The 13,418-nt window shown below is 36.1% G+C and overlaps 1 protein-coding gene across 6 annotated transcripts in view; it reads left to right on the plus strand.

The window, feature by feature from the left end:
* Positions 1 to 11,445: 11,445 nt before the first annotated feature.
* GABRG2 (gamma-aminobutyric acid type A receptor subunit gamma2) overlaps positions 11,446 to 13,418 on the plus strand; it is a gene marked incomplete at both ends in the record, with an annotated part of 124,392 nt that continues 122,419 nt past the window's right edge. For all 6 annotated transcript variants that reach the window (XM_082623360.1, XM_082623361.1, XM_082623363.1 and 3 more), the window contains one exon: positions 11,446 to 11,552. In XM_082623360.1, coding sequence (XP_082479486.1) covers positions 11,446 to 11,552 — 107 coding nt within the window. The remainder of the gene's footprint in view (positions 11,553 to 13,418) is intronic.

Here is a 13,418-nt window from a genome sequence, read left to right on the forward strand (position 1 = left end):
CTTCCTCATGAATCTGTGTGGGTCTTGAGGACAAAAATCATGGCTTACTCACCTTTACAGCCCCAGCACCTGGCACAGTGTCTGACACCTTAGTTGACACTTAACATTATTAGTTAAATGAATGAATGAATGATTTGATAAACTGACTTGAAAGCATACTGGTTTGGTTAGGTTTTTGGATAATTAAGTTCAATTTTTTTTTTTTGCTCGAAATAGGATTTAAACAAGTAGGAATAAACTTTATAAGTAAATAGCTGCTTTACTAATGTGAATTGAGGAGATAATGTCAAAGGAATTCTCTCTCCTAATTGTTATCATAATATTGTATAACCATGACTACTGTCCATCTCCAGAAACTCATTTCATCTTGTAAAACGGAAACTCTATACCCATTTAATCATAACTTCCCATTCCCCTCTCACCACTAATGGTGGCAACCATTCTATTTCCTGTCTCTAGGATTTTGAAACCTCTAAATATCTCATCTAAGTGGAATCATGCAATGTGTGTTGTGGCTGGCTTATTTCACTTAACATAATGTCCTCATTATGCACCTTATGCACATTCTGTGCATGTGTGAGAATTTCCTTTCTAAGGCTGAATAATATTCCATCATACATACATATGTAGCACAATTTTCTTATCCATTTATCTCTTGATACACACTGGGCTTGCTTCCGCTTTTTAGCTACTGTGAATTTACCCCTCATTTTGAGCCACAGGTTTGGAGTTCAAGAAAACTACTTAAAGAGAATGACCTGTGTTCCTTGAAGAATCTGGAGGACATAGGGATCTGTACATGACTCAGTTGTAACAGTCTAAAGGCAAGAGGCTATGACTAGAGCTTTCTGGTAACAGAGGAAGAGACTGGGTACATTGGAAGCATTCTGCCCTTTCAGAGCTTGGCAACAAAACTGTGTGTTTTCCATGAGTCATATGTGGCTCCCAGGAAAGGGGGTTGGCTGTGCGCCATCTTGAAATATTTCACATAAAGGACTTCTGTTCAAAAAGACAGGGATCTCCTAGAGATGCAGCCACTGAGGGAGATCATCACCACCCCTCAAATACATTTTCTACACCAGGAAACTTCTTGGTAGCCCTTAGCTTAGTGGGTATCTCTTAAGAACTCTCAAAAATGCCTCATAAAAGAGAGAGAGTAATTGTGTATCTAAGGGTCTGACACCAGATTTTAATGTACCAGTCAAGTGATATCTCCCCTTCAGCCCACTCCTTGTTAAAAAGCAGCTATATGGCATGTAGCTGTTTGTGTTTACACGTGTACATATGGTTGTGTGGGAGTGTTTGTGTTAGGGAAAGAGTGAGGGAAGGTATATCAAGAAAAATAAGAAATGTCATTTAGTCTTCCCCTTTTCAGATTTCTTATCCTGAAGTAAATCTTTTCAGTGCAGCAGGAATGTTTTAAATTGCAAAGTGTTTAGAGTTTTAAGTTAAGTTGAATTGTGTCAGTACATGTTAAGCCCTGTTAAATACCTCTTCATTTATTAGCTACAGGGCCAGGGAAAGCTGTGAGCTATGCCTGGGATTTCATGTGGAAGAAAGGAGGAGTCCACAGAGAGACTTTAAATGAGGTTTTGTGAGAAAGACCTTCTACAAATTTATGTCTCAGATATACAGAACTTGTTGTTCCAGGAGGCTCTGAAGTGAAGGGGTCTACAAGGCAGTTGGATATGTATTTGTGAAACATAGAAGAGCATTGGGAAGGGGCTTATTATGTTGTGTTCCAGTGAGAGTGAGAATGGCAGAAAATTAAGTCACTAAACTGTAAGCTCCTTAAGGGCAGGAAATGTGTACTTAATGCAACTTTGTTTAAATGGTGTCTAGATTAAGGCCTGTAATTATTAGTTACTAATAAATTTTGGTGAATGTTGTCCAATAATAGAAAAACACATAATAATAATAATATTGAATATTTAATACGGATTAGAAATTGTCTAAATTGTTTACATGTATTAATTCATTTGACCCACACAGCCCTATGAGCTTAGTATTATTTGCTCATATGCAGATGAGACAAATGTAAAAAATCTTTATTAGTTGTGACACAGGCATGATAGTAAAATTTCTAATAAAACTTAAAACATGGATTAATTTTTCCTGCTGAAACCTCTTATTTTTTGACAAAGGCAATAGAAATTATTACATATTTTCTGTAAGTTTAAAGAAACCATGTTTCCTATGAAGTATTAATTTAAAGTGCTGAAATTATTTTCCTCAATAGAATAGTCTGATGATTTTAAACTACAGTTTGGTAGGCCCATATTGTATTTCCTAAGTTTCTATATTTTTTTCTTCTGCTGTAAACTATGCCAAATAAATTGTATGGCTACAATAATGATTTTATTTATATTTGTGTTTTATAATTAAATTTTTTAAGAGATGAAATCAGTCATTTAAGAACTGATTCACCCTTTAACTGAACCCCCCAAAAAGGAAATTAATTAAAAGAATTCCAAGAATGCCATAAATTATCACTATAATCATTTGCTGTCATTTTCATTTGTCCTTTTTTTCCCCCTGCAGTTTAAAATCCTCTTTTATTGGGTACTTGAAGGGATACTGAAGCTAGTAGGGGGAAATTCATACTGTGGTTCCAGGCCTCTCTGTCCCAAGGGTGCCATCCACTAATGGTCACACTAAATGACACCCCTGTGACTCCAAAGTCTAAAAGAAAGTCCCTGGAAGGCATATCATTAGCAGTGAGAAACATTAGCCTGAGAAAAGTCTTTTACTGTGTCATGATTGCCTAGAACATCTGAAAATCATTATAAGATAATCCACAGCATTGATCAAGTTCTTATATCATATGCCATTCTGAGTCAATGTTGAGAATGCCTTAGTTTTTCAGGCCTTACTTCTGACAAAAAAAAAAAAAACACCTGTGTGTATATATATATGTGTGTGTGTGTGGAGATATATATATCTTCAAAAGAATGGCTTCAAAAAGAATGGCCAAATTGGCATTCATACATTTTTGTTGCAAATATAAACTGACACAATGTTTCCAGAGGATACTTTCTAAGACTCAACTTTTAGATTTGAACAAATAGGCAATAAGCCTATAGTATGTACCAGGCCCTCTTCTAGATGCTGGGGAGAAAGCATTGGATCTGACAAGTATACAAATACTCTGTTGTCGTGAAGAACTGATGTACTTACATGATGGCAGGAGCATTATAAGAGGATGAAGATGGAAATAAAGTGGCTCTTTGAGGCCCAGACTTAGAACTGACATATTTGTACATTCGGTGGACAAAGGGAATTTGAGGTCAGCTCAAATTCAAAGCGGGAGAAATAGACTCTGACAGACTCATCTAATATCCTGAGCAATGAGGTACTTTAACTCTCCCATAAGAATTAAGAAGACTAAGATTGAGATGACCGAGTCAAACTTTTTTTTTCCAGTTTATTTTAGTGTGCAATAACAAGGACATTGACCCTATTAATGTCATGCTGTTAAGCTAACTTACTTGAAGGAGCTGTAGATATCTCCTCCCACCTCACTCCCAAGGAAATCCTATTCAAATTATAGGTCACTGAATGCTTAGAACTGAAAAGATCCTTATATATCACCTGTATCAGTTATCACTTTATTGATGAGAAAATAAGACCTAGAGAAATGAAGTAATTTCCCTAAAGTCATAGAGTTAATGACAGAACTAAGATTTCTGACTCCAGACTCTATGATCTTTGTATTAAATCATGTTTCCTCTGAAGTTTTATTATAGCTCATGATTAAGGAAGTGAATTAGTAACTATGTTATTTATTGCCACAGTTATGTTATTGAAAAACTGTATACAACCATGCTTAAGAGATCAGTTTCTTAAATCAGACTGTCTGGGTTTAAAATCTGCTCTGCTGTAGACTATAAAGTGGATACTCTGGGTTATCTTGGACAAATAATTTAGCCTCTCTAAACTTTAATTTTCCCATGTCTAAAAACTTGATAATAATATTACGTGCCTTCTGGTTTTTTTATGAGGATCAAATAAGGCCTATCACACAGCACTTTGCCTGTCACAGATTATGCTCTTGATAAGGATAGTGTTTATTTTATCAATAGAAACTTTATTAAGGTGAAATTGATAGTGAAATGATTTGATCTTAAGTACATAATTTTATGAGTTTTATCAGTGTATAAGCCTGTGTAATAACTTTCCTAATCAAGAATACTTCCTTTACCCAGAAATTTCTCCTGTGCCTCAACCATTATAAGCAACCTTGTTCTGATTTTAATCACATAGATTTCTTTTGCTTCCCTTGAAGGTCTTATAAATGGCATCATATAATATGTACTGGTGTCTGCCTGGCTTCTTTTAACATAGTATTTTTGAGATTCAACCATGTTGTTGAATGTATATATGTGTGTGTGTGTGTGTGTATATATATGTATATTATATATTAATATATGTGAATAAATTATTCATTAGATTATTCCTGAATAATATGTTTTTCCATTTTCTAAATATACCCTGGAATCTGATTATCCATTCTTCTATTGATGATATTTGGATTGCTTCAAATTTGTCTGTACAATTCTTATACAGGGCTTTTTGGGGTAAACATACTTTTATTTTTCTTTGATATACATCTTGAAGTAGAATGTCTTGGTCATGTGGAAAGTGAATGTTTAACACTTGAAAGAAAATGCCATAATCTTTTTCAAATAGTTGTACCATTTAATATTCTTCCTAGGAAATGCATGAGGATTTTTCTGTAGCCTCAAGTCACTTTTGCTGATTTTAGCCATTACAGTGCATGTGAAAGATATCATTGTGGTTTCAATTTGAATTTTCTTAATGAATTCTGATGGTGAGAAACTTTTCGTGTGCTTATTAGATACACTTATAACTTTTTCATAGAGTCTGTTCAAGTACTTTGACCTTTTTCTATTGGGTTGTTTGCATTTTCACTATTAAGATGTAAGATTTCTTCATGTTCTTTATTCTGGATACAAGTCTTTTGTAAGACACTTATCTTGTGAATATTTTCTCCCTGTATGTGACTTGCCTTTTCATTTTTAGTAGTCTTTTGATGAACAGATATTTTTTGTTTTTATGAAGACCAATTTATCAGTCATATTTTATTTTTAATACATTATACCTTCTCTAAGAAATTTTTGCCTACCCCAAAGTGATAAAGATATTCTGTTTTCTTCTTAAAATTAATAATTTTAGCTTTTGCATGTGACATAAAACAAAGGGCACATGTTATTGTTTAAAATAATTTAATCCTTTGTTCCAACATCATTACTTTAAAACATTCATCTTTCCCCTTCAAAATGCCTCACCTTTATTGAAAATCAAATGAATATATGTATAGGACTCTTTATTCTTTTTTCTAGCTTCTAAAGTCAGAAGTTTAGATCACTGTTTTCTTTATTCAATGTATTTACAGGCATAAATTTTCCTCTAAGACTTGCTTTAGCTTCACAAAACAAATGTTATGTTGCATTTTCATTTATTTTGAAGCATTTCCAACTTTTCTTGTGGTTTCTTCTTTGATTCACATATTATTTAGAAGTATTATTTGTTCAATTTTCAAACTTTTTGAAACATTCCTACATATTTTACATTTGATTTCTAATTGAAATCTGATGTAAGAAAATATACAAGCTTTCAAAATCTTGAAATTTATTGAGGCTTATTTTATGAACAGTTGAAAAAGATGTACCTTTTTTACTTTACTCTGCAATTATTGGGTATATTATTCTACAAATGTTAAGTCAGAGGACTTTTAATGTCTCCAGCTATGATTGTGGAATTTGTCTATTTTTCCTGTTCTGTCAGTTTTTGCTTCTATTTATTTTGAAGCTCTGTTACTGGGTGTGTAAAATATTATTTTTATGTCTTTTTGATGAGTTGATCTTTTTGTCATCATAAAGAATACCTCTTTATCTCTTGTAATACTCCTTGTGTTCATGCTTATTTTCTACCACCATTTTGCTATTTGCATTTGGCTTGTCCCATTATTTCCCCCTCTGGTACTTTCTGCCTTCTTTTGCATTTACAAAATGTTTTTTTTGTATTTTTATTTTAAATTTTCTAATGATTTTTAGGTACAACTTTTTATATTACCTTTAGTGGTGCTTTATAGATTATCATATTCACCTTTAACTTACCAAACTCTGTGTACAGTTGCTATATCATTTCATGAAATAGACAAGAAATTACAAAAGTATAATTTTATTTGACCCCAACTCTAGGATACTTTGTGCAGTTGTTGACATGTATTTATACATATATGTGTTATAAACTCCAAAATGCAGTGTTATAATTTTTGCATTAAAAATTCAGGTGTCGCTTAAAAGAAATATATATAAAACTATATAGTTTCCTCACATGTTACCCATTTTCAGGGCTCTTGCCATTGATCTGGGTTCCCATCTGCCATCACTTTCCTCAGCCTGAAGAATTTACCTTAGCATTATTTTCATCTCACCTCTGCTGGTGACAAATTCTCTCAGCCTTCCTTTATTTGAAAATGTCTTTTTTTCCCTTTCACATCGGATGGACCTATTTACTGGATATACAATTCTATGTATAATTTATTTTCTGCACTTTAAAGATATCATCCACTGTTTCCTGACCTGTTGTTTTTGATCAGTCAGCCATCATTGTAATATTAACCTCTAGCAATTGTAATGTTTCATTTTTCTGTTGCTACTTTCAAAATTTTCATTTAATCTTTAGATTTTAGGTGTGTGACTATGAAGTTCCCAGGTATAGTTTTCATTGTGTTTACCCTGCTTGGGGTCTACTAAGCTTCTTGGATCTATATGGAATATTTTCACAAACTTTGGGAAAGTTTTTGGCCAGTATTACTTTAAATATGTTTATGTTTATTCTCTCTTTCTTCTCCTTCTACACTACTTTATCAGGAGGCTTGATATTGTCTCACAGTTTCCAGTAGTTCAATTTTTTTCAATATTTTTCTCTGTGGTTTTCATATTGGATAATTTTTGTTGATGTGTTTTCAAGTTTACCAATCATTTCTTCTACAGTTATTCTTCAATTGCCAATCTGATATTAAAACATGCATGACATTTTTTCTTTTAGGCATTAAAAATTTCAGTTCTAGAATTTTCTCTTTTGCTTTATTTCAAAAAATAGTTTCCATTTCTCTTCTGAGAGTCCCTACTGTACACTCATTGACCATATAAGCATCATGGCCATGTTTTGTTTTAAGTCCTTGAACTATTTTAAATAGTTGTTTGAATGTCCTTATTTGCTCATTGCATCTCAGGTTTGGTTGGTTTGTACTAAATGCAATTTTTAAAAAAATATATCTTATTGTTTTGTACTTCGTATGTCTTATGACTTTTTTACCATGTTATCCGATGTTTTATATATTACCAACATTCTGATTATAATACTCCTCTGAAGAATATTGATTTTTGTTCTATTAGGAGTTAATTTAAACAAAAATTTTTTTAACTTATTTTTATTTTTATCTGCGTTGGGTCTTTGTTGAGATGCACAGGCTTCTCATTGTAGTGGCTTCTCTTGTTTCGGAGCATGGGCTCTAGGTGCCCAGGCTTCAGTAGTTGTGGCACACAGGCTCAGTAGTTGTGGCTCACGGGCTCTAGAGCGCAGGCTCAGTAGTTGTGGCGCATGGGCTTAGTTGCTTCGCGGCATGTGGGATCTTCCCGGACCAGGGCTCGAACCCGTGTCCCCTGCATTGGCAGGCAGATTCTTAACCATGCTCCACCAAGGAATTCCCGGAGTTAAATTATTGACAAATCACTTTAATGTTGTGTAAGATTAGTTTTTTACTGTTTTCAGGTTAGTTTCAGTTTTGTCTTTAGGCTTAGAGCAAATCCTTCAAACTCCAAACTCAGTATCTCATACAGGGAATGGAAGCCAAAATACTGGCTCAACTTCTTCAGTCTTTCAGTTTTTGCTTTCTTGCAGTCTTCTTGGTGCCTTTCTGCTCTTTCCATTCAAAAACAAATATCTAAACAAAGTTTGCATGTAGATCTGGAGTCTTACCTTTCTGTTGTTTGTTTCTATGATTCCCCCCCCCCCTTAATTTGAGCTGCTCTGGCAGCTCCAACTCTCCTCTGAAACCTCAAATCAGTAAGATTGTTGCCTTCTGATAATTTTAACCATCCTGTACCTCTGCAGTTGAGGGTTTTCCTGGGATAGGGGACTTTCCAAGCTAAAACCAGGGAAGTTCCAGGCAAATAGGGAGAACTTGATCATTTTTTAAGTGTCCTCAGGGAAAACCCTTGTAATCCTAGATCTCATCCAATTCAGTTTCCTCTTTTTATGGTCAAATCTTCACCACTTTCGGCCTGCTTTTGGTAACTTTCTAGTACTTTACATAGTTGTTTATTTAAAGTTTTGTCCACCAGTTATAAATGTTACCTGCAGGATGGTTAGTCTATTGCATCATTAACCTAAGTATTTTAATTCTGCAAGTGATAAGAGATTTGGTGTCAACAACCAAATTGATCCAAATTTTGACCTTATAATTCACTTCTGTGTGTAGTAATTATAATAATAGTAATAATAATAATATAATATCAAAGTAAAAGTAAACTTCATTCAGAGAAAATTAACCTGCCAAACAATTCTCCAATATATTGACAATGGCTTGTTTGAATAAGAGGTTGCAGGTGGTAGTTTTTATCTTTCTACGTTTTAATAATGTAAAAATGTTAGTATAAAATGTAGGCATATATACACATATATTGTTTGCAATGAAAATATGAACATCACATTTATCAAATAATGGTAATTTAAATATGTATCACAACATATCTTCTTAAAAATGGGCAAGATTAAATATAGCTAAAATGTGATTACAAACGAAATTACTAGATAAAGTGTCTTATAAATACCAGTGAATATATGTGTGGCAAAATCTTAGAAAATTTATTAAAATACTTTTTATTCAGAGAGCAGCCGCCAGATAGGAAAGCTCCACAGAGGAAAACTGAAGCTTACTAGCCAGGAATAGCACAGTTAAAATTGTACCCAGATACTATAAACAGTAAAATTTCCTCTATGGATTCTCTTAATATACTGAGAGGTATTCCATTATTGAAACAGATTATAATTTACAGGAATCATTATGATACCAGTAAGGAATCAGAATTTGAATTACTACTTTGTGAACGTGATAGCATTCATTCTCACAGCTTCATATGCTTATCACTAAACTCAAGAGGGAAAAAAACTTACATTGGAAAATTGGAAATGTATTTGGTAGAAGACAGAATTGTCACATCAGTTTTTATTTGCAACCTAGTGGCCTTGCATATATGTTGGGTTTGGCCTCCTTTGTATTTTAAAAATTAGGACATTTCTCACAGTTGTATTCCCATTTCCTCTGGCAACTGCCTGGAACAGAGCAGTGGCAACTGCATTCAGATGGGGTATGGCCACCCCAGTGTTCATAGTTTCCACCACTTTACTGTTTCACAACTAGCCCTTTTCTTTTACTTATCTCACTTGCTTGGTTTTCGTAGGCATGGGAACATGTAAGCGTTGGCCTACAAAAATATGAGAGAATGTCTTTACTGAAAACACAACAGTATACACCTATTAACAACTTAGGCTCTTTCTGTAAAAAAAAATAAAAAGAATAAAAAATATAAATATAAGGAAGGCCAAAATTCCTCACAGTGCAGTAAGGAATAAGAAAATTGCAAAAAAACGGATTTGTATTTGTTCTGCCTCTAATTTAATCACCAGAAAAGAAGTCAGTTGGCTACTGCACGTGAATGCTGTTGTTGTTTTAACTGGATTTTGTTCAAAGGCCATAAAATAATTGCCTAAGTTCTAAAAGCATGCAGGTTTCCAGGCGTGTCTATTAGGGCTTTTTTGCTTCAGAATGTGTCTCCTCAGCCTCAAGGAAGCCACCAGTACTTCTCTCTGCTTTCCTTAAGTATATTTTAGGATTGTAGATGAAGTGTGCACCTACTCATCCCATGTTCTATTTCTATGCCTCCTGGACTCCTTACTCAAGTTCCCTACCTGGAAGACTTTCTTGTAGAAGAGGCACTGGTTTTGAAATGACTCCCTGCTATGTTCCAGGAAGGGATCTGATCGGTCCTCTTCACTTGTACTTCTACATGAACATCTTTACTTTGGTCTCAATTTTGCAGGAACCTTGAAACACTCCTCCACTTTCTTCTCCATGATGAGTGAATGGGATTTCCTCTGTGATGGATGAGCTAGGTTGGCATAAAGGGATATCTCCCATGTATCAGTATCCATGGTAACATTCTAGGCAAGAAGGCAGCATGCTAACACCACTCATCCACCCCAGAAATTTTCAGAATTGTCACCAAGCAGAGCAACAATAACAAAAGTCAAATTCCACAGAGCAAACAGAAATCCCTTTATATTGTTAAAGTCCTCTTGACCTTCCCCTTTGTCCAACCTCCTTTCAAAGAGTAGCCCCCTATTTTGTGGTCTATAGACTTTACTCAGGCAGCTATTTTCACGCATTTATTTTCTTCAACCTTCAAGAAGTTTGTATTTGTACATTTTCACTGCGGATGGAGAGCAGAAAAAGGAGTGAATACTGGGGATCGTAGATTCTTCTTGTTTTGTAATTCTATCCATGTTTTCTCCCTTCATTAAAATTGAAAATTCACCAAATCTCTTTTCTTACGGGATGGTTTACAGAGAAACAGCCAATCCTCCCCCTCCCTCTACAGTGTAACCATGATTTCTAATATGGCATGATTTTAAATAAGGATTCTTGGCAGATCTGAAGAGAGAAACCTTCTGTCGTTGGTGATATAGTATATGGTCTTCCTAAAGCACCTCTTGTCCCCATGAAAGCCCGTCCTTGCATACTTTTGTGTGCAGTAAAGGGTTAAAAGGCGCTGGAATGTGTTAATTCCTGCTGCAGCAGCGCGCATTGCTTCCACTTTGACCTCATAGTTAATCTGCGTGATAGTTAAATCACGCAGAGACTCATGTATTTCTTTTAAACACACACACACACACACACGCACACAGACACACACCTGCTGCCCTCTAAAAGAAAAATCAAAACAGATCAAACAAATAAACAAACCTCAATTGATGGACCCGGAGGAGTATGTGTGAGCGTGGGGGGCATGAGTATGTGTACGAGTGTGCATGCGTTTCCCTTTCCCTTATTTGTCTCCTGTGCGTCTCTCCCTGTACCCTCCCCCTGCCTCAATTATATTATTCCCGGGACTTGGAAGCTGCTCCCTGAGCTGACGCTTTGATGGTATCTGCAAGCGTTTGTGCTGATCTTATTTCTGCCCCCTGAATATTAATTCCCGAAGCTGCTAGCAATACAGCTCCCCAGTGACGGGACCTACTAGAGGCAGGTGGGGAGAGCCACCATCAGTTAATAAGCATAATAATAATACAAAGGGGAGGGATTCTTCTGCAACCTAGAGGCCAGAGGCAGGAGAGGAAAAAAAAAAAAAAGCGATGAGTTCGACAAATATATGGAGCACAGGAAGCTCAGTCTACTCGACTCCTGTATTTTCACAGAAAATGACGGTGTGGATTCTGCTCCTGCTATCGCTCTACCCGGGGTAAGATATGCCCTTTCCGGCGTCGTTTTGTTTCAGAGAGGTTGGGGGAAGGGGTGGGGACAGCGGAACTCGGGAGACCACCCAGATTTAAAAGACTCTTATAGGATTTGGGGCTTTGTAATTTAGGGGAATGTGAATATTTGGGGCGGGAAAAAGGAGGGAGGAAAGGGAAAGGTCACTTTCACTTATTTATTAATTTATTGGATTTTCTTTATTTGTTTTAGAATGGAAAAGCTAACGTCATAAAGACTTTGTGTTTGGGGAATAGCATTTTGATAGTACTGCGGTCTGATGTCTAGGTGGGCTGTGCTGATATACGCCGGCATTTGAGGCCATGTTGGAGGCGTTTGGGTGCGGGTCTGGAGGAGAAAACTGCAAATGGGGTCCTGGCGCACACCCGGGAGACGTGTGTGTTTGTGTGTGTGTGTGTGTGTGTGTGTGTGTGTGCGGGGATGGTTTCTGTTCCTGTATCCAAAGTATTGCCTGCTCCTGCACCTGGGCATTCTTAAGATCAGCCAGCCAGGTTTTCTATCCAGCCCCATTGACTTGGCAGCAGACTCCCTGGTGGGCTAAAAGGGTTCAGCACCAGGGACAGCAGTCCTGTCAGGGCCAAATGGAAGGAGGCTTGTCTAATCCCACGGGACAACTTTACATCTACACAGGACATCGTTATAGTATAGACAGAAGGCCGATGGAGCCAAGGAGCACTAGTGACGTCTGGGGACCCTGCTCTGATTATCCCTAACCCCTCCTTGAGATAGGAGGGGCATTGCTGGGCATGGGGTAGAGAATGTAGTTAATCAGTGCATGGAGGGGGATATATGTCTGGAAAAGAGTTGGCTTTGCTGCAGTGTTGAAAAATATGCTGAGCCAGGTGAATGTGATGCCAAAATTGTGAAGTTATGCATTAATGTCTTAGAGCCTTGTTGCACTGAAGAGAAAAGATGGGAAAAGGGGGTGGTGGATTTCCCAAAATCCTGAGCAGGTGTGTGTTGCAAAGTGTTTTGCACCTGAATTTTTTTGAACTTCCCTGCACCAAAGGTATCAAAGAACTATCCCTTCACATATAGTTCATCATTTATCCACCCACCAAAACAACCCCCCTGCCCAACACGTACCATCAGGATTTCCAGAGGTCCATTGTACTTATATTACTTGCACTCTTCTATACTGTCACTTTGAAATAAAGCTGTAAAAATATTACCCCAAATCTGCTCAAAAAGAAAGAAAGAAAGAAAAACTAGCTATAGAAGAAATCAAGCCATTGCCCTAAGGTTTTCCTGGGAGTTGACACTCTTATGTAGTAGTTGTAACAAAGGGAGATAAAAGGGATGGGGGTTAAAAGATTATTTTATTTTATTGAAAATGTCTAGTTAACTTCACTGGTCCTCCATTCTCTAGGGTAGGTAATGAGGAGGTACAGATTTCAGTAAAAAAGAGACCCAAGCAAAAAAGGACTGAAAGTCTCTCTTTGGAGTCTTTGGAGTTTCCAAGCAAAGAGAGGGGCCTGCTTAAATCTACCAGCACTTTTCATACCTTCCTCCTTTACTACAAAAATAGAATATATTTTCTTTAAGAGTGTAAGATTAAGTAGTTTTCTCAGAAGAAGGCTTTTTACTGGAAATGGTTTATGTGTAATACATTTTAGTGGAATACTGGAAAAACAGTGCTTTTAATTAAAATTTGCACACATATTTTACTATTTAATGTTGTATGTAACTCTTAATTTGTTTCAGACATTAGAGAATTTATAGTTACTTGTTGATAGGAAACATCATTCTCATGTTCTTACCATTTATGAAACCTGTGGATTAAAATCTAGTCAAGACATAGGGAAATATGTCTTTCCTTCTTACACACTTACAT

The sequence above is a fragment of the Mesoplodon mirus genome (assembly GCF_964341445.2).
Source record: "Mesoplodon mirus genome assembly, chromosome: 5".
Lineage (NCBI taxonomy): Eukaryota > Metazoa > Chordata > Mammalia > Artiodactyla > Ziphiidae > Mesoplodon > Mesoplodon mirus.